At 42.2% G+C, this 24,941-nt stretch overlaps 1 protein-coding gene and 1 pseudogene across 6 annotated transcripts in view; one reads left to right on the top strand and one right to left on the bottom strand.

Annotated features, from left to right (window-relative positions):
• IL36G (interleukin 36 gamma) overlaps positions 1-24,941 on the bottom strand; it is a 165,976-nt gene that overhangs the window by 5,312 nt on the left and 135,723 nt on the right. The window contains exon 1 of one of the 6 annotated variants that reach the window (XM_086700601.1): positions 19,106-19,215. The exons of 2 other annotated variants lie outside the window; for them this stretch is intronic. Coding sequence is in view for 2 of the 4 variants with exons in the window: in XM_086700596.1 (XP_086556722.1) it covers positions 107-201 (95 nt within the window). In the remaining 2 variants the exon portion in view is untranslated. Of the gene's footprint in view, positions 1-29; positions 773-19,105; positions 19,216-24,941 lie in introns of those variants that run through there. 3 more of the 6 variants (XM_086700596.1, XM_086700600.1, XM_086700598.1) reach the window with 3 other exon arrangements.
• Positions 605-24,185, top strand: LOC147582384 (uncharacterized; annotated as a pseudogene).

Below are 24,941 nucleotides of genomic sequence, written 5' to 3'. Positions count from 1 at the left end.
GATCCTAGTAACTCCTGGAAACCACTGACCCCGCGCTGGACTGAGCCCGGCATGGCCGCATCTCTTCCCTGAGCCCTAAAGCACAAAGAAGAGCTGGAGAACTTGCCAGCTATCAGCGGGCAAGGAAGGACCTTTATCGAAAGTGCAGGGGACTGAATCACAGCTCCAATAGCTCCCAAGAGCAGTGACCGAGACTGTCATTTATTTGGGAAGTATGGGGAGGTCCCACCTGGCTGGGTGGGGTGTGGCAATCATATGCCAGAAGATCCTGTGAGACTCAGATGAAGAAATCACAGCATCAGCATGAGTGTGACCAGCCTGAGCTCCTTGAGAAGGAGGCACCGAGCCACACCTACGGGGAAATAGAGTTGATGACAGACCCCAGGCTGCTCAGCAAGGGGAGACTGCGGGACTTCCCCGGAGCTCAATTGTCCTGCCTTGTCACTTGGGCTACACCTGGAATGCCAGGCCCTCCACAAGGCAAGTCCATCTGCTGGGGCAATCAAGCTTGCCCTTTACAGTTCCACTAAGGGAGTTTTGTGATTGCAAAATTAGCTGTGTGCTTTAGTCAGGGTTCCCACATGGCATTCCCACTCATCCAACCATGCCTGAACCACCTCAGGCCACCCTTGAAAGAAAGGTTAAGCTGAAAGCCTACTATACTCTTTCAGCCCCTCAGAGATGCACCTCATCCCCTTGGGAAGCCACAGGTACTGAGTGGTGCACCCATAACTGATGCAAACCTGGTCTCTGGTGCCCCCAAAATGCAGTGGACCCAGAACTGCCTAAGGATTAAAATGGTTGGCACTGATTTCTCTAACAACAGAGCCCCAGAACCCAACTTCTCTCCCACCCTCTCTGTTCTAGTAATGCAGGACATTTGTAGGTTCTCAACTAATGGTAACAGTTACTATTATTATTATTTTTGTATCATGTTTTTTTATGCCTCCACTCCCACCTCCACACCCCATCTGCTGAGATCAAGCATGAAAACCTTCTGAGGCACAAGTTAACTTGACTGAGGTGAATTTCAAAAGACAGACTGGAATCAACTTCATATTTAACTGCCTAGCTACAGGGAGGTTGGGGGAAGGGCTAAAATAGAACCTCCTAGGCAAGCACTTCCATGAGCCCCTTTTCCCAACCCTGAAAGGAATCTTCTTGCTCAACCTCTCATACTTTTCACCCCCATCTCCCTGTTAGCCTTGGATGAACATGGTCCTTTCCTGTGGAGACATCAAACCCATCATTTTTGGCTTCCAGTTTATCTGTCACCCCAGGAGACAGTGTGAAAATGAATTCAGGCACACTGGTGTTCAAAGCCAGGCTCAGCCAGGGTCACCTCTCTTGGGTCCCCTCTGTCCAATTGAAGAGCCTCTCCATTACGCATCAGTCAACATACCTTTCTTGGGAGGCTCACCATAAAATGGCATCTAAATAGTCCTATCATCTGGCCCCCAAATTCTTTAGGCTTCTGTTTCAATCAGGATCTAGTGTGGAAATCAGAACCCACACCAGGAATTTCAAACAAAGGGAATTGTTTAGAAAACATGTCAGAGTAACAAGGAAGTACTAAGGGATCCCAGATAGTTAATTGCAGGAAAGAAACCAGAGAGAACAAAAAAGCCTAGGAGCTCAAAGGAAGGAACTTGTAGGACGGATGCCCAGACCTCAGGAGGAGACCTTCTGCCAAACTGATGCTCAGACCTCTGAAAAGAGAGTATAATCGGTTGGGTGCATGAACCACAAATGTGGAGAGGAGGCATGAGCCCAAGAGATGCTCAGAGGTCCCAAGCGACACAACCCAGAAAGCTGTATTTTCAGTGATTCAAAAGCCATTGGATCTAGCTTGAATTTTCCATGCCCAGAAGGAGGGTGTAAAAATCTATGTTTTATGATGACATGTGTCCTCTTTATTCCACTTGATCCTGACCTTTCCCTCACTTCCCAATATTCAGAGAATCCAGTACTTTCCAGAGTTCCCAGCAATCAGTATCCATTCTGAAGTTCCCCGTTTAAACTTTAGTGTGAATGAGTATAAGAGAAATTAGAATAGGAGTGATGGTGATAATAGGGAAGAACTGAACCACTGGGGTACATAATTGAGGAGCAGACAGCCCATCTACTGAAGAAATGGACCAGAACTTTTGTCTTAGAGGGATAGATAATAAAATTACATGTTACCCTAGCTGTATTTGAGAGGACTATCAATATTTATGCTGGTTATAAAAAGTAAAGAATGTGATTCTGCTATGTAAACATAACCCAGCTTGCCAGGTTCTTTCTATTAATGTTTTGTTGTCACTTACAACAATGAAATATGCACACCATTAAGCGTGGCTTGAATTGAATTCAAGTAAGTACTCGTAAAGCCAAAGATCCTAGACATGAAAATAATTTTATGAGCTCACTAAGTCCAGATTCCAATTTTTAAGCTCTAAGATATTATCATCCACGCTTGTTTGCTAACAAGCCCCACTAGTTTGCTCACCTAACATGCCCATGATCTTTTTTGTATCTTAAATTTCACATATGGTAAAGTTATATGATATTTGTCTTTCTCTAATTTTGCTTAGCACAATATACTCTAGTTCTATCCATGTTGTTGCAAATGGCAATATTTCATTCTTTTTGATTGCTGAGTAATATCCCAGTGTGTGTGTGTGTGTGTGTGTGTGTGTGTGTCTGTGTGTATGTCTGTGTATATATATATATACACACATACCACATCTTTGTTGTTAACTTTATTTTTTATTTTTTAAAATTTATACCCAAATTAGTTAGCATATAGTGAAGCAATGATTTCAGGAGTAGATTCCTTAGTGCCCCTTACCCATTTAGCCCATCCCCCCTCCCACAACCCCTCCAGCAACCCTCTATTTGTTCTCCATATTTATGAGTCTCTTCTGATTTGTCCCCCTCCCTGTTTTTATATTATTTTTATTTCCCTTCCCTTATGTTCATCTGTTTTAAAGTCCTCATGTGAGTGAAGTCATTTGACATGTCTTTCTCTGACTAATTTCACTTAGCATAATACCCTCTAGTTCCATCCACGTAGTTGCAAATGGCAAGATTTCATTCTTTTTTATTGCTGAGTAAGACTCCATTGTATATATATATATACTACATCTTCTTTATCCATTCATCCATCGAGAGACATTTGGGCTCTTTCCATACTTTAGCTATTATTGATAGTGCTGCTATAAACATGGAGGTGCATGTGTCCCTTCGAAACAGCACACCTGTATTCCGTGGATAAATGCCTAGTAGTGCCATTGCTGGGTTGTAGGGTAGTTCTATCTTTAGTTTTTTGAGGACCCTCCATACTGTTTTCCAGAGTGGCTGCACCAGCTTGCATTGCCACCAACAATGCAGAGAGATCCTCTTTCTCCACATCTTTGCTAACATCTGTTGTTGCCTGAGTTGTTAATGTTAGCCATTCTGACAGGTGTAAAGTGGTATCTCATTGTGGTTTTGATTTGTATTTCCCTGATGATGAGTGATGTTGAGCATTTTTTCATGTGTCGGTTGGCCATCTGGATGTCTACTTTGGAGAAGTGTCTATTCATGTCTTTTGCCCATTTCTTCATTGGATTACTTGGTTTTTGGGTGTTGAGTTTGATAAGTTCTTTGTAGATTTTGGATACTAACCCTTTATCTGATATGTCATTTGCAAATATCTTCTCCCATTCTGTCGGTTGCCTTTTAGCTTTGCTGATTATTTCCTTCACTGTGCAGAAGCTTTTTATTTTGATGAGGTCCCAGTACTTCATTTTTGCTTTTATTTCCCTTGCCTCCAGAGACATATTGAGTAAGAAGTTGCTGTGGGCAAGATCAAAGAGGTTTTTGCCTGCTTTCTCCTTGAGGATTTTGATGGCTTCCTGTCTTACATTGAGGTCTTTCATCCATTTTGAGTTTATTTTTGTGTATGGTGTAAGAAAGTGGTCCAGGTTCATTCTTCTGCATGTCGCTGTCCAGTTTTCCCAGCATCACTTGCTGAAGAGACTGCCTTTATTCCATTGGATATTCTTTCCTGCTTTGTCAAAGATTAGTTGGCCATACGTTTGTGGGTCCATTTCTGGGTTCTCTATTCTATTCCATTGATCTGAGTGTCTGTTCTTGTGCCAGTACCATACTGTCTTGATGATTACAGCTTTGTAGTATCGCTTGAAGTCTGGGATTGTGATGCCTCCTGCTTTGGTTTTCTTTTTCAAGATTGCTTTGGCTATTTGGTGTCTTTTCTGGCTCCATACAAATTTTAGGATTATTTGTTCTAGCTCTGTGAAGAATGCTGGTGTTACTTGATAGGGATTGCATTGAATATGTAGATTGCTTTGGGTAGTATCGACATTTTAACAATATTTGTTCTTCCTATCCAGGAGCATGGAATCCTTTTCCATTTCTTTGTGTCTTCTTCAATTTCTTTCATAAGCTTTCTATAGTTTTCAGTGTATAGATTTTTCACCTCTTTGGTTAGATTTATTCCTAGGTATTTTATGGTTTTTGGTGCAACTGTAAATGGGATTGATTCCTTGATTTCTCTGTCACTTCATTTGGTGTATAGCAATGCAACTGATTTCTGTGCATTGATTTTATATCCTGCAACTTTGCTGAATTCATGAATCAGTTCTAGCAGTTTTTTGGTGGAATCTTTTGGGTTTCCCATATAGAGTATCAAGTCATCTGTGAAGAGTGAAAGTTTGACCTCCTCCCACATCTTCTTTATCCATTCATCCATCAATGGGCATTTGGGCTCTTTCCATGCTTTGGCTATTGTCAATAGCACTGCTATTGGGTGCATGTGCCCCTTTGAAACAGCACACCTGTATCCTTTGGACAAGTACCTAGGAGTGCAATTGCTGGGTTCTAGGATAGTTCTATTTTTAATTTTTTGAGAAACCTCCATACTGTTTTCCAGAGTGGCTGCACCAGCTTGCATTCCCACCAGCAGTGCAAAAGTGTTACTCTTTCTCCACATCCTCGCCAACATCTGTTGTTGCCTGAGTTATTAATGTTAACCATTCTGACAGGTATGAGGTGGAATCTCATTGTGGTTTTGATTTGTATTTCCCTGATGCTGTGTGATGTTCAGCATCTTTTCATGTGTCTGTTAGGCATCTGGATGTCTTCTTTGTAAAAGTGTGTATTCATGTCTTTTACCCATTTCTTTACGGGATTATTTGTTTTTGGGGTGTTAAGTTTGATAAGTTCTTTATAGATTTTGGATACTAACCCTTTATCTGATATGTCATTTGCAAATATCTTCTCCCATTCCAATGGTTTCCTCTTAGTTTTGCTGATTGTCTCCTTCACTGTGCAGAAGCTTTTTATCTTGATGAGGTCCCAATAGTTCATTGTTGCTTTTGTTTCCCTTGCCTCCGGAGACGTGTTGAGTAAGAAGTTGATGCAGCCAAGGTCAAAGAGATTTCTGCATGCTTTCTCCTCTAGGATTTTGATGTCTCACATTTTGAATTTATTTTTGTATATGGTATAAGAAAGTGGTCCAGTTCTGCATGTTGCTGTCCAGTTATCCCAACACCATTTGCTGAAGAGACTGTCTTTATTCCATTGGCTATTCCTTCCTCCTTTGTCAAAGATTAGTTGGCCATACGTTTGTGGGTTCATTTCTGGGTTCCCTATTCTTTTTTTTTTTTTTTCAACGTTTATTTATTTTTGGGACAGAGAGAGACAGAGCATGAATGGGGGAGGGGCAGAGAGAGAGGGAGACACAGAATCGGAAACAGGCTCCAGGCTCTGAGCCATCAGCCCAGAGCCTGACGCGGGGCTCGAACTCCCGGACCGCGAGATCGTGACCTGGCTGAAGTCGGATGCTTAACCGACTGCGCCACCCAGGCGCCCCCGGGGTTCCCTATTCTGTTCCATTGATCTGAGTGTCTGTTTTTGTGCTAGTACCATACTGTCTTGATGATTATAGCTTTGTAATACATCTTGAAGTCCAGAATTGTGATGCCTCCAGTCTTGGTTCTCTTTTTCAGGATTGCTTTGGCTATTCAGGGTCTTTTATGGTTCCATACAAATTTTAGGATTGTTTGTTCTAGCTCTGTGAAGAATGTTGGTGTTATTTTGATAGGATTGCATTTAATATGTAGATTGTTTTGGGTAGTATAGATATTTTAACAATATTTGTTCTTCCAATCTATGAGCATGAAATCTTTTTCCATTTTTTGTGTGTCTTCTTCAACTTCTTTCATAAGCTTTCTATAGTTTTCAGTATACAGATTTTTCACCTCTTTGGTTAGGTTTATTCCTAGGTATTTTATGGTTTTTGGTGCAATTGTAAATGGGATCAATTCCTTGATTTCTCTTTCTGCTGCTTCCTTATTGGTGTATAGAAATGCAACCGATTTTTGTGCACTGATTTTATATCCTGCGGCTTTGCTGAATTCATGGATCAGTTCTAGCAGTTTTTTGGTGGAATTTAAGATACAAAACAGATGAACAATGGGAAGGGAAGCAAAAATGATACAAAAACAGGGAGGGGAACAAAACATAAGAGACTCTTAAATACAGAGAACAAACTGAGGGTTGTTGGAGGGGTTTTGGGTGGGGAGGTAGGCTAAACGGGCAAGGGACATTAAGGAGGACACTTGTTGGGATCAGCACCGGGTATTATATGTAGGGGATGAATCACTGGAATCTACTCCTGAAATCATTATTGCATTATATGCTAAATAACTTGGATGTAAATTTATAAACAAACAAACAAACATGCCCATGATCTTGATAAGTGGAGGCAACATCAATGGACACCAGGTAGGGTGAGAGAGCTTGCTCATTCAACATCACTAGAATCTCTATAATCTGTTCATAGATGCACAATCTCCATAAAAACTTATTCACGTAGCCAAGCTAACATGAATAAAGCAGAAGGAACCAAGAAGTGGTAGAAAGTAGAGGTTACCTGGCCCCCACAGTTGACAAATACACAGAATCAAATTAGTAGTAGAACTGGGCTTGGAATCTATAACTCCCAACTCCTCAATGCAGGGCTTCCTGCTGCCGTGCTCATCAGTTCCCTTGGGACCCCTGAAAAGACTAGGGCCACTGTAGCTTACATCCCATCAAGGGCTACTAACAAGCAAGCTTGGCAGTCTGGTTTGGGCCCTGCTACTGGAAAAGAACTGGCACTAACCTTGGTCAAACTAATGGGGCAACATGATGTGTACCATGCACCACAGAGAACAGCACAGGCCATTTGTACTTGAGTAGATTTAGGAAAATGGGAAAATGCCAAGGAAATTCCCAGGGCGACCTCTGCAGTACAGCTTTTACCAAACGTGGGTGGGATGATATAGTTGAACTTGCCCAAACCTCTGCTCCTCTAAGCAGCCCAAGCCCATTGTCTAAGACTTACTTCCCTGTGGGCTGATCCATCATCACACCTTCCTGAAGCTGGGTCCTCTGTGAAAACCCAGACTTTAGGTTGTGGGTCAACAGTTTCCTCTCCTTCGTGTGAAAATGAAAGACAAATTAGCAAAAATTACCTCCACACGCCTCACCAAATAATAAATAGAAATAAATAGAAATATTAAAGGCATCAAGACAAAAGAGCCCAACTCTAAAGGACCAACATCAAGGTATATTTCTCTGAATTTAAAACATCTTTTGATCAAATTGTACATTCATGTGCAACCACAAAATAAGAAACAAACACTCAAAGCCTCATCAGACAGCTTGCAGTAAAACATTGAAGGAAAAGTTTAGGTTAAATGCCTAAAGTTTGAAATTCCTGGACAAAGAGCCAAGTGACAGAGAACTTTTAGCCCAATGATCCACATCACACAAAATGCAACAGTCTTGAAACAAAAGATGGTAAATTGAACATCACCAAAATTTTAGAATTTTGGACAAACCTGACAAAACACATAGGTGAAAGTTAAAAGAAAAAGTATGTGGGAGAAAATATGTGCAATGCATCCAATAAGCTAATACCTAATATTCAAAGTTTTTAAATAGTTCCTACTAATCAATTTTAAAATGCAAGTAATTTTATAGGAAAATAAACTACAGATGTAAAAAGCATTTCACTGAGAAGAAAATATAAATATCCAACAAATAAACGTAATTATAGTTAACCATACTAGTAATTAGCAAAATGAGAATCAAAGCAACAATGAGATTCCATTTCCACCCAACAGGAAGGCACAAATTAAAAAGGTGGTAGGTGGGGCACCAGGGTGGCTCAGAGTTAAGCGTCTGATTGTTGATTTTGGCTCAGGTAATGATCTCATGGTTGGTGGGATCGAGCCTCGCATCAGGCTCTGGACTGACGGCACAGAGCCTGTTTGGAATTCTCTCTCTGTCTCTCTCTCTCTGTCTCTATTTCTGACTCTTTCCTACTCACACATGTGCACTCTGTCTCTCCTCTCTCTCTCTTTCTCTCTCTTTCAGGATAAATAAATAAACTTTTTTTTTTTTTTTTAAGATGGCAATGGCGGTGAAGAAACAGATTCACTCACTGTATGGATGAATGTGAGAATTAACACAGCCTTTTTGGAAGGCAATTTTGCAGGAGCTATGAAAAAAATAAATGTGTGTACCCCTTGACTCCTCAATTCTACTCACAAGAACCAATCAGTTAAATTTACTTTGAGCTTAAAAAGCTGGAAAAATCCAATTCAAAGTGATCAAAATATTTACTCGATCCCGTCATTGGCAGTCTAGAAGTAGCACAGGATCAGAATGGCTGATACGATAATTCCACAATGTCAGCAAGGATCAGCATGTATTTAGTTCTCTCTGAACTGACGTTCATTACTAAGGCCAGGTTCCCTCATGTCTGTAAGATAATTTTCTGTGAGAATCAGAACTGTATGCTCAGTCATTTACATCTTTTCAAGAGAGAGAACGTCTCTCCCACATCAAAGTCTTTCAAGTCCGCTTGGGCGAACTTGGGAGGCATGCTGTGCCAATCAGGTCCTAACAAGAAACATATGACACATTCAGAATTTGGCAATTTGAGTTAAATGTAATAAAGGAGCTATTTATAAAGATATGGGCAGAGTATAGGGAAATCCCAAGGCATAGCGCCCAACCCCAGGGCTAGTAACGATAGGATACACCCCTTCCTCCCCATAGGCCCGAATGGACAAGAGGAGGAAAAGGTTACCAGAACCCACAGAGAGAGCTTTGTGGAAATGACAACATAATAGGAGCCATGACCCTCCTCAAGAAAAATAGACTGGGGTGACCCCAGAGAGAAGGAATCAGGAATACCCTGATCTCACTCTCTACCCACCCTCCAATTTCTTTCCAGTGGATCTTGAAGGGTCACTGGAAGTCATCCAGCATAGTCTAAGCCTTTTGCCCCTCAGGTCCACGCTCTTCCTCCATGGGTGAGAACTCTCTGTTCCCTATCCCAAGAAAAATATAAAAAAATATTAGCTTCTGAATGATCACAAGTTAGGTCAATGTGGTCATAATCCCAACTGAAACTTTTTACTCACGTGCGGTGGTTGGAGGAAAAGGCAGGAGTGAGGAGGAAACAGTTAAGCAGTTAATTGAGAGACTACTTGATTCTATAGCTCCTCACAAGGTCTCTAGTTTGATAACCATGGCTGCCTTCTTCCACTAACTATCACATGTTCCCCTTGTCTCTACGGGTACCTCAGCCTGATGCTCTTCTTCTTCACCTGGAGTGGGAATCACATCTTTGCTTCTGTGGACTCTGAGTCCTTGGTGCTTTTCTTTATTGGGTGCTACAGTTTTCAATTGTCCGAAACTACTGGGCAGAGAAGTAATAAGACCTGCTCTAGGGAATCCCTTGGGTTCCAGACACAGTCCTATTTACCTCCACTGAGTAGCAACAACCTAGTTTTCCCTGAATAGTCAGCATCAATCACCCCGAGCAGTAAGATCCCTCCTTTCTACCTGTTTATTCACTGACATGAGGGGCCAGATGGCTATCAGGCATCCCAACCTCCAATTCCTCAGATCCTGACTATATTCCCTAAGGGAAGCATTTCTTTCATTCCTGGGCATTAGAACCTCCTCTCCATGGAGGCTTAGGTCCCAGACGAAGAAGAAAAAGCTCCTACAGTATGTCATTTGGTTTAACAGTAAGAGGAGCTCTCTCCCCCATTACACCCTTTGGTTCTTGAACCTCTGCATTTCCGTCATGAGGAAGATAGCAACATTTACAAACCAGTGGTTTAAGGAATACACTGCTTGCAGCAAGACAGAACTCTCAGAGTGTTGTATTTTAGCTGGCACCACATTTGACTCTTCAAAAGACCATCCCACTATTCTATCAAGAGAGCTGCATATGGCAAAGCTAATGAATTATTATTACCTGAGTGTGAGTTGTTGCCATAATTTCTTTACTGAAAAATGTAACTCCTAGTCAGAAGCGATGCTGTATGGGACATAGATAAAGTCATTCAGTAAGTCTACAAATGGCGTTCCTGGCAAAAGTACTATGAGTTGAGAAGACAAACCAATACACAAAATGTATAGGTATCCAAGAAGAAAGCTTTGACTTCATAATGGAAGAGTCCAGTATAAACAATCTGCCAATAGGGAACTGGGTGGTTTCACCAGGAAATGGTGCCATACCAGGGGTTTTCTGTTGATCTATGCTGATGGTGGTTTGGGCACTGTGCAGTGGCAATAACCAAATCCAACTTGTTGAAAGGAAATCAACCTGCTGAGTCCAGGCATAACGTCCATATCTGCCACCATGGTCACTTTGTACATGGACCCACTGAGTAGGCAAGTGCCTGGGGGAAGATTGACATCCACAGGGTGGGACACCTTGACCTCTCATTTATTGACAGCATCCTCTCCAGTAGATTCCCTTTGGTAGGCCCTTGTTTGGAACACAAATATCTTCACATTCCATGTCCATTCTGAGAAGTTCATCTGCATGCCACTCTCCACACCTCCTTGCAGCCAGTTTTCTAATCGTTTTCTTTCCAAGTCCCTGCCCAGCTAGCCAACTCATTAGCCCACAGATTGATGTAGATCTGTATCATAGATCTCCTCCGACATGAAATGAATAGCCAAATATGCCATCTCAATTTCTGCCCAGTGGGAGGATTTCCCTTCATCATTATTTTTCAGGGCAACTTGAAGGGGCTATCGTGAAATGACAATAGCCCCCTATTTCCGGCTGGGGCCAGCATACTATGCAGACCCATACATACATCCAATCAGGCCTACAATTTTTCTCCTTGATGTTTAGATCTCCCCCATAAGATTCTGCTGTGAACTAAGAAATAGTTGGAAAAGCTGAAGGAGCAAATACTGTGGGAGTCTGAGCTACCAGTTTATGAAGTTTACTTCTGCCTTTCAGATATGCCTGGGCCTGGTCTCCTATGTACTATTGTTCTTTAAATAGAATATCCCTGTGCCTGTCCAATTTTATGGTTTGGCCGATCAGTTCATTCCAAGCTCATGGTGGGCAGTTAAGTTGGATAGTCATTTCATGTCTCAGTTAGGAATTCAGACTCTGTAATGAACAAACAGCAATTCAGGAGCTGATTTTCAGCAAAGCAGAAGAGGACTTGGCCTTACTCTAAAACCCCAGGGATGTTCCCTGTCATCCTTGAGCCTGGGGCTTGTAAGAGCTCCATGCAGCACCTGTATCTGCCACAAACACTTCTAAAACCAGTGGGTCTGTTCTTTTTTTTTTTTTTTTTAGGCTTATTTTACTTATGGGGGGGGGGGGGTGGAGAAAGAACACACAGGAGGGACAGAGGGAAAGGGATAGAGAGAGGACAATCCCAAGCAGGTTCCACACTGTCAGTGCAGAGCCCAATGGGGGCTCAAACCATGAACCATGAGATCATGACCTGAGCCAAAATCAAGAGTTGGATGTGTATCCAACTGAGCCACCCAGGCGCCCCTGGGCTTTTTTAATTCTTAAGGCCCAAGGGGCAAATAAACTTGCATCCAAGCCTAGACGTTCGGCATAATCTTTTCTGGCTCTCGGACCCATTAAAACTAGCAGCTTTATGAGTTACTTGGTATGTGGACTGAAACAACATGCCCAGACAAGGAATGTGTTAACCCTAAAATCCAAAGAGGCCCATTAAGCATTTGGGGTTTTGTCTGTTTGTTTGTTTTCACGCTGGGAAATACAAGGTCCAACAACTTGTCTATAACTTTCTAGGGGACATTCTGAGATGTCTTAGACTACTGGACCCCTGGAAATTTCATCAGTATAGCAGACCTCTGACTGCATTTCACTAGCATGCATTTATCTTTCTAAGGCATCTAGTGTGTTTGCTATTTCTAGCTTACCAGATACACTTAATGTCATCAATATAATGGACCAGCACCAGGTCCCCAGGTCTTACTATGATAAGGAATTAGAGAGTTGGTATAGATGTGAGGCAATACAGTCTTGCATGTGAAGGCAAACTGCTTCTGGTCATCGTTGCTCTTAGCTATGGGGTTTAAAAAACATTTTCCAGGTCACTAGCTGTATACTAGATCTCAGGGGCTGTGTTTATTTGCTCCAGTAAGGACATTACGTGCCGATCTGCAGCTTCAATTGGCTTTACAAGCCGGTTAAGTTTATGATGATCTACTGGCATTCTCTGCAACCTGTGCAGTATTTGTATCAGCCAAAAAGGCAAGTTAAATGGGGATGTGAAATTAATACCCTTGCAACTTTCAAGTCTTTGATAATGGCACTGATTCTAGTCATTCCACCAGGTATGTAGTACTGCTTTGGGGTTTTTAGTTTATTATCTTGGCAGGGGTGAGAAAGAATCCTCAGGCTTCCCCTTTGCATTTTCTTCATAGTAACCTTCACTCTATGAGAAGGAACCCAAAATGGGCCTGCTGCCAATCACTACATTTATTGATTTAAATTAGATAAATTCTAAGCCTGAGAAAATAATCTAAGGCTGGGTCTTCAGACAGACACAGATCCAAAGTCCATCTGTCTCCTGGCCTTTATAATCTTCCATGTGGCTTGACGGACCACAGCAGCGTTTTGCATCTCTGGGGATCAGCATCCGTATGGAGCCAATATTTGAAACCCCTGGAAAGTCCTTCTGTCTTCCCAGCGCACAGTCCTCTGGTAAATGGCCACAAGTGACTCTGGGGAAGGCTTAGGGGAAGGAAGAGTCCTACTTGTTTACCTGTCACCTTGTATCAGTCTGTTTGGGCTGCCGTAACAAAATACCACACAGTAGGCGGCTCAAAAACAAAAATTTGTTTCTCACAGTTCCGGAGGCTGGAAGTCCCAGATCAAGGTTGGGGCAGCTTTGGTTTCTCCTGGGGCTTCTTTCCTTCTGGCTTGTGACCCCTCATGGCCTTGCCTCTGTGCATTCGCATCCCTGGTGCCTCTTCCTTTTCTTACAAGGACAGCAGTCATACTTAGATTAGGGCCCCACTAGTAATGACTTCATTTAACCTTAATCACTCCTTTAAAAGCCCTATCTCCAAAAATAGTCACTTTGAGAGTTAGAGATTCAACATATGAATGGGGGTGGGATGGGAACTATTCGGTCTACAACACACCATGCAAAATTCTTCTTCAAAGGGACCTGGCCTTTGCCTCAAAGGGCTTCAGGTGTGTGATCTTCCTTAAATCTGGAAAGTGGGTAAGAATGAATCCTCACTATAAGCAATTCAAGTTAGGTTTTCCGCCTGCCACACCTAGATATTTTTTCTCATATATGTGAAGCAGCACCTCAGAAGGATCTCCAACTATTTCATTTCTAGAAACCCTAAGGTGAATTAGTCATTGCCCCAGTGTGCTGATGTTCTACATACATATGAAGCTCAGGTTGAGCCGCTGCTGTACCAGAGGCTCAGGGAAATGCTGGGGATGTTGGAACACATCTATTGTGTTTAACCTAGCTATCTGCCCATTAATCACCCCCGCCCCCAAGGATGACCTGAGGGACCAATAGCCAATGTGTTGGCGAGGGGCGTTCTAGTCTCTTGAAGAACTCACTGGTAGCTACCCTGGCCAGGCTGACAATGATGGTTATTTAAATTGCTGCCATTAGAGGAAGCTAGATGAATGAAATGTGTAAATTCCCTGCACATTTTTTCAACTTTTTCTATTATTATTTCTAATAAAAAGTTAAAGAGAAGAGTAAAATGCATGTATTATGGTAAACTGGTAGGGTAGTTGGTTTGGTACTGTTGATTCTTTGATAATTTTTCCATGCAAATAAGGTGTTTAGACTAATGAAAAGGAAAATTATCAGGTTGGGCAAATCCAAACTAAGGTGTTCTCTAGCATACAGCCTAATCGGTGATTTAAACATAGTTTCTTGTTTGCTTTTCCCCAAACAAAACAAACATTTGTCTTGTCAATATGAGACTTTTCAGTTTTAATTAAAATTATCTATTATGCTGTCCAGAAAACAAATCTCTGTAAAGTATTAATCTATTTATATATAAATACATAAAGGCCTTCTGGGTCCAGAGAATTAGTTCTTCAAACTTTATGTTACCTTTATGTTTAGGGATGTTTCAAAACAAATAATGTGAAATACTTAATAAATTAAAATGTTGGTAACAGGGGTGGCTGGGTGGCTCAGTCGGTTAAGCATTCCACTCTTGATTTCAGTTCAGGGCATGATCTCTCGGTTCATGAGATCCAGCATAGAGCTTGCTTGGGATTCTCTCTCTCTCCCTCTCTCTCTCTCTCTCTTTCTCTCTCTCTCTGCCCCTCTCCCCCTCAAAATAAATAAATAAACTTTAAAAAATGGTAACAAATTATTTTCTTAAACAATTGAATTTCTAAAATATTCACAAGGTATAAATACAACATCTTGGATGATATTGGCGGGAGGGAGTGGGGGGGTGGGAGGGATATGATATTCTGAAACCCTAAAGGCTACTATAAACATTCATGTGTAAATTTTGTGTGGAATGCAATTGCTGGATCATATGGTCAGACTCTGCATTTAGCTTTGTAGAAAAACAAAACAAGACAGAACAAAGAGCAAACTGCCAGACTGTCTTCCAAAGAGGCTGTACCATTGTGTACTCCCACCAGCAATGATTCCTGCTGTTCCACATCCCCACCAGCATTTGGTGTTGTCAGTGTTCCAGATCCTGGCCATTTCCATAGGTGCGGAATAATCTCTGTTGTTTTAATATGCAATCTCCTAATGACATATGATGGTGGAATATCTTTTCATATACCTATTTGCCACCTGTATGTCTTCTTTGTGAGGTGTCTGTTCAGATTTTTGGCCTGTTTTTAATTGGGTTGTTTCTGCTCACATTATTGAATGTTAGGAGATCTTTGCATATTTTGAGTTTCACCTATGTCTTTTTACTTTTGTTAACATGGCTGCTAGAAAATTTTTAATTCCATGTGTGGCCATATTTGTGGCTCACCATTCAGTAGTGAAGGGGCGGCCACTTGGTCCAGCCTGCGTGGAAGGGGCAGGGGCTGAGAGCCAAGGCAAAGCACAACATCTTATTGTAACACTTTTGACAAACTCATTTTTTCAACCCTAAAAACCCCAACCTTAAATGTACAGGTTTTTGAAGTTAATTACCAAATAATATGTGCAACTGGCATAATCATCTAATGCCTCAGCTTCCATCTCCCGTTCCCTGACCCAACCACGTCGGGCTCGGGGGCTCGGTTTACTTGCGTCAAACCTCGCCGATTGGGCGGTCCTGCTCACTTCAGATTCTCCCCAGTACACCTCTGCTCTTGCTACTGTCCTCTCTAAAACCTTCAATGACTCCCCACTGCCTGAACAATAAAGTTCAAACTCTCTGGCATGACTCAGGACCTGGCAAGGGATAGAAGTACACTCAGAAGTTGTACACTGGGGAGAACATAAGCAAGGGAGTATTTACAAAAGTGCAGGCAGGTTTAGAGAAAGCAACAGGAGATGGTGAATCACAGGAGGGGGGAGCTGCCAACAGCTGGAGTCCCCTATCCCCATGCCCCCAGGAGGAGAAGGGGCAGGGGGACCTGCCAGTGACTGGTATACCCAGAGCTGAAGCTGTGGCTTCTCTATCAGAATGGAAAGCAGGGAGGGAAAGCAGAAGGGAAAGCAAATGTCAGGGAGGGGTGTACTCTAACTAAACTCTCCTCCTCCGTCTGATTTCCCATCGCCTCAGCCTAAGCAGGAGACAGAGGACAAGAGACCACTGAAGCAGCCCACGAGATCAGTCTCACAGACAGAACAGTCTCCTGTGAAGACACAGGACACACCCCCCTGGGTTCCTGGCTCAGCCCATAACTGCCCACCTACCTCCAGGCACTCCCACTCCAGGCTGTCCACCTCACTTTGGTCAAGAAATCTCTCTGGGGGACCTGGGGGGCTCAGTTGGTTAAGCGTCTGACTTCGACTCAGGTCATGATCTATCTCATGGTTCCTGGGTTCAAGCCCCACATGGGGCTCTCTGGTGTCAGCACGGAGCCTTCTTTGGAATCTCTGTCTCTCTCTCTGTCTCTCTCAAAAATAAATAAACATTAATAAATAAATAAATAAAATGTTTAAAAAAAAAAAAGAAATCTCTCTAAAACTCAGACCCGATCACACAGCTCCCCCTAGGAAAACCTTCTTCACTAACCACCCAGCAAGTCCAAGCTCCGTAGTGAGCCCCTACGACCTGTTATGAGCTGACTCAGTTCACCACCTCGCTCACCATAACTTTATGAATGCAAGTGTTTGGTTCATCACAAACCCCTTCAAGTGACATCCTCTGTCCCTGGATGCTGCCACAGAGAGGGCCTGGCTGCCAAGGAATCCACTGTTTTCAGCTTTCAAAGACTTGGAGCTAGGCTCTGGTTGAGTGGTCAGCTGTGCCTCCTGGGACCAGCAGAGGGCACCCTGACATTGAATGCCTTCGAATGGCCAAGCCTCTGGAGACCACATCCCGGGAGGGGGGCTGCTGGAGCTCTGAATTCAGCATGGCGCCTGAAGGCAAGAACTTTGCAGAAAGCTTAGAATCCTGCTTTCAAACTTCTTTTTTACTGCAGGCCGTTTGGAAATCCATTTTACCTTGCAACCCAGTTCATACATACATGTAAATTTATTGTCCACTTGCATTGCTAATTTACCAAATTCTGACTGATGGAATTTCATAATGAAATGAATTTTCAAAAAATAAAAAATAATTTAACAACATTAAATTTAGTTAATCAAAGTGGACCTTTATTGCTTATACCTTCCAGCAAATTAGTGTTTTAAATAATTTGCTTTTATATAACTGAAGCCTTTTTTGGCAAAATATTCAGATTTTTAGTTACCGAATACATGACACTCTTTAAAATGTAGGTAACAGAGGCACCTGGGTGGCTCAGTTGGTCAAGCTTACAACTCGTGATTTCGGCTCAGGTAATGATCTCACAGTTCATGGGTTCAAGCCCTGCACTGGGCTCTGCACTGACAGTGTGGAGCCTGCTTGGGATTCTCTCTCTCTGCCCCTCCCCTGCTTGTGTTCTCTCTCTCTCTCTCTCTCTCTCTCTCTCTCTCTCTCCCTCTCCCCCCCCCCCGCCAAATCAATAAATACACTTTTTTAAGGTGTAGGGTAACAAAATATTATGACAATTTGACTGTGTAAGGTCATAAAGGCCTACAGCCTCCTTAAAATGAAACACCTGATTTTCATGAGTTACTTATTTTCTCAGGAAAAGGGTGTGTGAAATTTTAATGAAAACTAGAAATGTATCTGATTCACAAGTCATTCAGATAAAAATAGCTGTAGGGATTTGTAGGGATAAAACTGCCATCAAATCTACAACATGTTAAAAGATAAACTGAGAATTTATTTGAGCAGAAATTACTTCGAATCAAACAGCATCCAATCCCACAGATAGAAAGCAGCTCTGAGGAGCTGTGCAAAATGAAAGACTTTCATAGGCAGAAGGGAGTGGAAACAGGGAAATCAAAGTTGGCAGAAAATCAGGTTGGTTATTGATTGCTGCAAGGTTACTTTCCCATAGGGGACCGTGGGGGTCTCAGGCGGATTAGCTAGCCACTGCTGATCAGGTGACTCCTGACTGACTGGGTTTTTTTCACTCCTGGTTTCAGATTCCATTTCAGGGAGAGTTGAGACTGTAATTGAGCCTCAGTTTGGTGACCTGGGGCTTAGAATGAACAACTCTGGTTTGGGCCCAGTACCTTGTTTTATAGGAGACACAATAACAATGATCTCATATTTGGATTCATGCTCCAAATAATTATCTTCCTTAGTTTGCATGAAAGAGATACCACCAAGAGCAGGAAACAAACTATGGGGACGCCTTGCAAGTGAATGGAGATTCCCAAAGTGTCTACAAATGCAAAATAAGAAACAATGATTTTGTGAGCTTGGCTACAACTGGAGCTAGTCACAAAATGGTGCAGTTAACAGTTAAAGGCAAATCCCTCACACAGCCTGTGTGAAAACTGTTACTGTTTGAGACCAATGGAGCAAAATGAAAAGCTTCCATTCTCAAATGATAACTACCAATAGAATATTAACTTCAATTTATCATTTCAGACTGGGGTGCCTAGGTAGCTCAGTCGGTTAAGCATCCGACTTCAGCTCAGGTCATGACCTCGTGGTTCGGGAGTTCGAGCCCCAAGTCGGGCTCTGTGCTGACAGCTCCAGAGCCTGGAGCCTGCTTCGGATTCTGTGTCTCCCTCTCTCTCTGCCCCTCCCCCACTCACACTCTGTCTCTCTCTGTTGTTCAAAAACAGGTCCAGGTACAGACATGACTTACTGGGAGGTTTCTCCCAATCTGAAGACCTGTGAACTAAAGAGACAAGTTATCTGTCCACACTGACCCAACATGCAATGGTGAATAGGCATACAGTGGCCACATGAGATCTTCCTGTTAAAAGGAGACCGTCTAGACATACATAGCATTCCCTGGTTCATAGCAGTTCGGAAGTCCAGCTGGGAACATATCACCAATTCCTTGACTAGGGACCCGCCCTGTGCCCCAGGAGCAGGTTCTAGCCCTAGACTATCAGTTCTACCCTCTAAGTCATCTTTCCTTTTCCATATGGAACAGCCCATGTTTGCAGCACAGCAGTTTTCTCAGCCTGCTTCCTTCCTGCCCATTGACAGCTGGAGGTCTGTGTTAGTTTCCTATCACTGCTGTAAAAGAAGCACCACAAACTTCATAACTTAAACAACTCAAACATGATCTTACAGTTCTGGAGGTCAGAGGTGGAAAACAGGTCCCACTGGGCCAAAATCAAGATGTTGGCATGCTCTCTCTGGAGGCTCTAGGGGAGAATCGTTGCCTTGCCTTTTCCAGCTTCTAGGAGTCACCTGTGTTCCATGTCTCCCTTCCACCTTCAAAGACAGCAATGGCTAGTTGAGTCTTTTTATTTTTTTAAGTGTATTTATTTTGAGAGAGAAAGCAAGTTGGGGAAGGGCAGAGAGAGGGAGAGACAGAATCCCAAACAGGCTCCGCACTGTCAGTGCAGAGCCCGACACAGGGCTTGAACTCACAAACTGTAAGATCATGACCTGAGCCAAGAGTCAGACGTTTAACCCACTGAGCCACCCTTAACCTAATCACACCTGCAGACCCTTTTTGCCACGTAAGGTAACATATTCACAAATTCTGGGATTAGGATGTAATCTTTGGGGCCATTATTTTTATTGCATTTATATATATTATTATATTATATATAATTTATATATTATTTATTATATTTATATATTATATTATATATTTAGTATATAGATATAGATATATAGATATAACATTTGTATAACATTTTATATGTTAAGGCCCCTCTTTATTTTTTACTTCTCTGTCCCTTTCAGTCCAATCTACTTTACTTCTTTTAAAAATGTTTTGCATTCTCAATTTAGAATCAATTCCATTAGGGGAAAAACACACCTACATTTCTTTTCAAGACAGTTTTCTCTACCTTGTGTTACCTGTGAGGCTTCTGGTTCTTAAAGGACCTTTCAGGCATGCCCTAAATCTCTCTGAGGTCTTACAATTTCCCACTGGTGTGCAAGAATACATATTTTAGGAGACAGGACGTAAAAACTACCAGTCCTCTTTTATCAAAAAGACGGGAGATAACAAGTTAGTGTGAATGTGGAGAAAAGGGAACACTTTTACACTATTGTTGGGAATGTAAAATGGCACAGCCATTATGGAAAACAGTATGGTGGTTCCTCAAAAAAAGTAAAAACCAAATCCCACTCCTGGGTATGTATCTGAAGGAATTGAAATCAGGATCTTGAAGAGACACACCCATGTTCATTGCAGCATTATTCACAATAGCTAAGATATGGAAGTAACCTGAATGCCTGTAAATGGATGAGTGAATTAAGAAGATGTGGTATACATATACAATGGAATAGTATTCAACCATGAGAAAGATGGAAAACTTGCCATTTGCAACAACATGGATGGACACTGAGGGCATTATGCTAAGTGAGATAAGTCAGACAGAACAAATACTATATGATATCTCTTGCATGTAGAATCTGAAAAACCAAAAACCTGAACTTGCAAAAACAAAGAGTAGAATGGTTACCAGTGGGGAAACTGGGGAGATGTTATTTAAGGGGACAAATTTGTAACTCATAGATAATCAAGTTCTAGAAATCTAATGCACAACATAGTGATTATAATCAACAATACTATATTATAAACTTGAAAGTTCCTAAAAGACCAGATCCTAACTGCTCCCAATATAAAAAAAAGAAATTATGATTATGTGATATGATAAAGGAGTGTTAGCTAAATACTGCAGTAATTATACTATAAAATATAAATGTATCAAACACATTGTACCTTTACACGGTATTATGTATCAATTATATCTCAATTAAAACAAAAGTTGCCCATCCTTAAGACCTGGGAGTGGCCAGGAATGGCAAAATTCTACTTCATTCTAGTAAATATTGGTTAAGCAATCACAGAGCCCACCCAGAGTCAAGGGGAGGAAACACTGACCATCCCTCTCATGGAGAAGAATGTCAAATAATTTGCAATATATTTAATCTGCTCTACCAAGGAGCTATGGACTAATTGTTACTTTCATTATTTCACATCAATCCACTCCCATTTTATTGCTCTTGATGAGGCAATAGTAAGAATGGCAGCTGGGTTCCAAGATCTAGATCAAGTATCCTGACCTCCAGAAGAGTGGAAGAACTGTGGAAGTTGCTGGTCTTTGAAGGCCTGGACTCAGAAACTGGCAATCCTTCATTTCTGTCATATTCCATTGATCAATCACAGAACCTGCATTGACTCAAGAAGAGTGCACATAAATGCCATCTTCAGTGAGGGAAATGTCAAGGAATTTGCATTTATTTTTAATCTGTCATAGTCTGCCTTATTTCTCTTCCTCACTTATGCAAAATACACATATACCCACCCAAGGGCTCCCAACGTCTCATCCAGTTAAGGCATCAGCTTGATGTCCAGGACCTCATCATCTAAATCAGGGAAACTATGGCCTGCCCACGCATTTACACATTGTGTATGGCTGCATTTGTGCTACAGAGGCACAGCTGAGTAGTCATGACAGAGGCCATATGGCCTGTGAAACAGGAAAGATTTACTGTCTGGCCCTTTACAGAACAAGTTACGCATCCCTGGTCTAAATCATCTCCCAGTGGGATTTCCAAAGGACTCTGGAGCCAGAACAGTCAAAGAAAAAAACAAGGTCAGGAAAGTAGTTCTTCTGCTGATACAAACTTGTAAACATGACTCATCTTGTATCAGAAAATCTAGGAGGGGAGCTTAACTGCTATCAGAAACTGTATTGCCTGATGGTGCAAACTGTTTCCAACTAGGAGCCCAACCCTATAGCACAATGACTCTTCATCCTGGCCATACGTTAAAATCACTTGGGAGCTTTCAAAAAATACCAATGCCTGGGCACCCGCCAAACCAATTGAGGCAGTCACTGGGGATGGGACCCAGATCTGTAATTTTAAAGCTCCTCAGGTGACCTAAAGTCAGTAGGTGACACGAAGAGGGTACAAACCATAGATCCAGGCTAATGGTGTCATGTTTATGGAGTCAGAAACAAGGCTATGTTTGTTTATGTTTATATATAATTATATAGTATAAATGCTAATCCACAAGATAATCCTACCACATCAATCACATTTTATATGTGTTGCTCGAAGTAGACTCAATCATCAGTCCTATATGTGGGCTCATACCCTCTCCCGTGCAAAACCTGAATTCAACCACTGATGTTTGGTCATCTTCCCTATCAGAGGTGGCACAGGGACAACTTCCTTGTCTAGAACTGTCCCTCACCCCCATTTCCCATAGGCTGGCTGCCCAACTGAATCCCTAAACCCCCTATAGTCAGGCAGATCCTTGGTCACTGCTGCAGTTCGTCCTTCTCACTCAGACAGGCTCCACAGAGGTGGGCACAACCCCTTTGAATTTTCCTCAAGACTCCTGCCATCTCCATACCCTTCCTGACACAAAGCTGCTGCTCCTGGGTGCTTCCTGCCTCACCCCATCATCAGCACCCTTTCACTGTCCTCACCATCGGTCCAGCTGGTGCCCAACACAGCAGAGATCCATACCACCTGGGCATTGCTGATGTCATGGGCCCACCAGTGAAAGAGTGCAGAAGAGACGGTTATCAATACTAATACTACTACTAATAATAATGAACTTTCATTGAATCCCTTCTTATTCCTCATATCAATCCTATGTAAGATAACTTTTATTATCCCCATTTTACTGGTGGGCAAAATGAAATTGGAGAAGTTTAGTAACTTGTTCAGATTGCAAACAACTGAACAGAAATTTGGCCCAAACGGAGTCTGACCCCAGAGTGGTGTGGTTAGTTACCAATGTTCCCTTACGAATGGGTCAATGAGTTGGAGTGAAAAACTAATGAGAGAAATACATATTGCCTGAGCCCAATGGGCAAAGTGGGGATTCAAGGCTGGTGAACTGAGGTATGTTCACTATTCACAATCTCTGGTACTGTTTTTCAGGAATAAAAATCAAATCCATAACCTTAGATATGCATACTATTCGAGACCCGAACCAGTAAATTCTGGTTCTAGAAGGCAGGGTGCTCAAAGCAGTTCCAGACAAAAGCACCACAATCCCAGGTGACTCTCCACCTTGCTTTATTCAGCAGAAATGGTTCTCGTACTCTCTAACTTCCCACCTGGCCTGTATAAAGCCCCTCTCCCCATGCAGCCCTCAGCCACTCTCTTCTCTGGGATGGGCAAAGGACTGCCACCTGGGGAACAGCCTCGAAGACCAGCTAGTGGTGGGCAACAGTGGATGGCCCCAAAGGGGTTCTGGATCTAAAAGAAGCTTACGTGGAAGGGTTGGAAGGAAGAAGGAGCCAGAGGGAGAAGGAAATTCCAAGAGTCGGAATGTTCTTGGCTCCTGGGCCAACTCAGGTGTAAGAATTTGACGACGGTGCTAAAGGAAAGAGGGTGTTGTACCAGAAATGTCAAGAGAAACAAAAAGATCATTTTTCTACGACTATGGCTGACCCAGTTTTCTGACTTTTTCCACAGACCTTTTATATATCAACTTCACACTCAGAAAAGCTCGTACCAAGAAAGATCACTTTTTTTTTTCATTGTCTCTAAAGGAGAGCCCTGTCCTTCCTGTGATAGAGTCAAAGAGCCAAAGCATCTCTCATTGCAAAGGAAGTAAGACATGTGGGAAAGAAATGTCCCCTGTCCTCCCAATTCAGAGAGGTGGGAAGCCTGACTGCTAAGGCTGAAAACCCAAACTTTAGCAAAGATTGCCTGATCTTTCCTTTTTTCCTTCACAAAGTAGCCTGGCTACCAAATAAATTCTCCTTTGTATTTCAGAAAAAGAACATCAAAGAACTGAACTCACTGAACAATGAGGATCCCTTCACCTTCCTTAAGGAACAGTTTGGTTCCTGTTTCACTTTGGAGTCAGCTGTGCATCCCAGATACTTTGTCTATACTTCCAACATACACACAGACAACCTGTGGGAGTGAGGAAAGATCTAGGGAAAGAAAAAAACACTCAATTCAAATTTGAAAACACCGATGTGAATCTCAATACAGGAGGAGACTGAATACACAAACATCTGAGACAACAGAACTCAAACCCTCAGCTTCTATAGCAATGGGCCCAGAGTCAGAAGTGTTCAATGGCTGCCAGCTTTTCTATTTTTGTCCTCACTTCCAACTCAGGACCAACCAGAGAAAGCCGACTACGCTCTTCAAACCAAGCACCTAGGATGCCCCAGCTCCAGCATCCAAGACCAACAACTCCAGTCAATAGGCACCTTTTTCACCATAAAGCTTACCCACTCCTCTGTCTGCCTTCGAATCACTGCCAAATGCAAGTGATGGAGGCTTGACTCCTTTGCTACAGCAAACTCTGAATAAATAGCTGCTGTGTGTTCTTTGAGTAGTCTTCATGATGAGACCTTCTCTAAAGTCCGGATATAGAAGGGAAGCCATTTTAGATTTCTAAGTCAGCATGACTGTACATAAACTTTGTTCCAACCAAAAGCCTGATTTATGGCCCATCAAATACACATTGTACACCTGCCTTGTAAATGCACAGCCTAAGGGAAACCACCTTGCCCTTAAGATCTCTATCTCCCTGCATTCCTTGACATTAAAACCTGTGATTCCTGCCTATATGTTAACCTGTTATCTTTTGGGCTTTTGCAAGCTGTAAAAAAGAATATAGCCCTGTAAAAACGGTTCATTCTCCAGAGCACGTTTTTCCCTGCGAAGAGGGTGTTTCCCAGGCAACTGTCCTAACTTAGGCTCAAATAAAACTCTCTTTCTTTAGAGATGCTAAAAGGTTTGTTCATTTTGTGTCAACATTTATCTCTATAGACAATAGCAAATAATAACATAGCTTCCCCCCCATAACATGCTGTCTTCACCCAGCAAGCATGTGGGCTTTGCTTTCAGTGTCATTTGTCCTTTTATTTTTTTAAATGTATGTATTTAAAATCAAGTGAGTTATCATACAGCGTAGCATTGATTTCAGGAATAAAACCCAGTGATTCATGACTTAC

The sequence above is a fragment of the Puma concolor genome, chromosome A3 (genome assembly GCF_028749965.1).
Source record: "Puma concolor isolate L17-30 chromosome A3, mPumCon1.1.hap2, whole genome shotgun sequence".
In the NCBI taxonomy this organism is placed as follows: domain Eukaryota; kingdom Metazoa; phylum Chordata; class Mammalia; order Carnivora; family Felidae; genus Puma; species Puma concolor.
The sequence above is the reverse complement of the archived record's forward strand: the minus strand, read 5'-3'. Positions and strand labels throughout refer to the sequence as shown.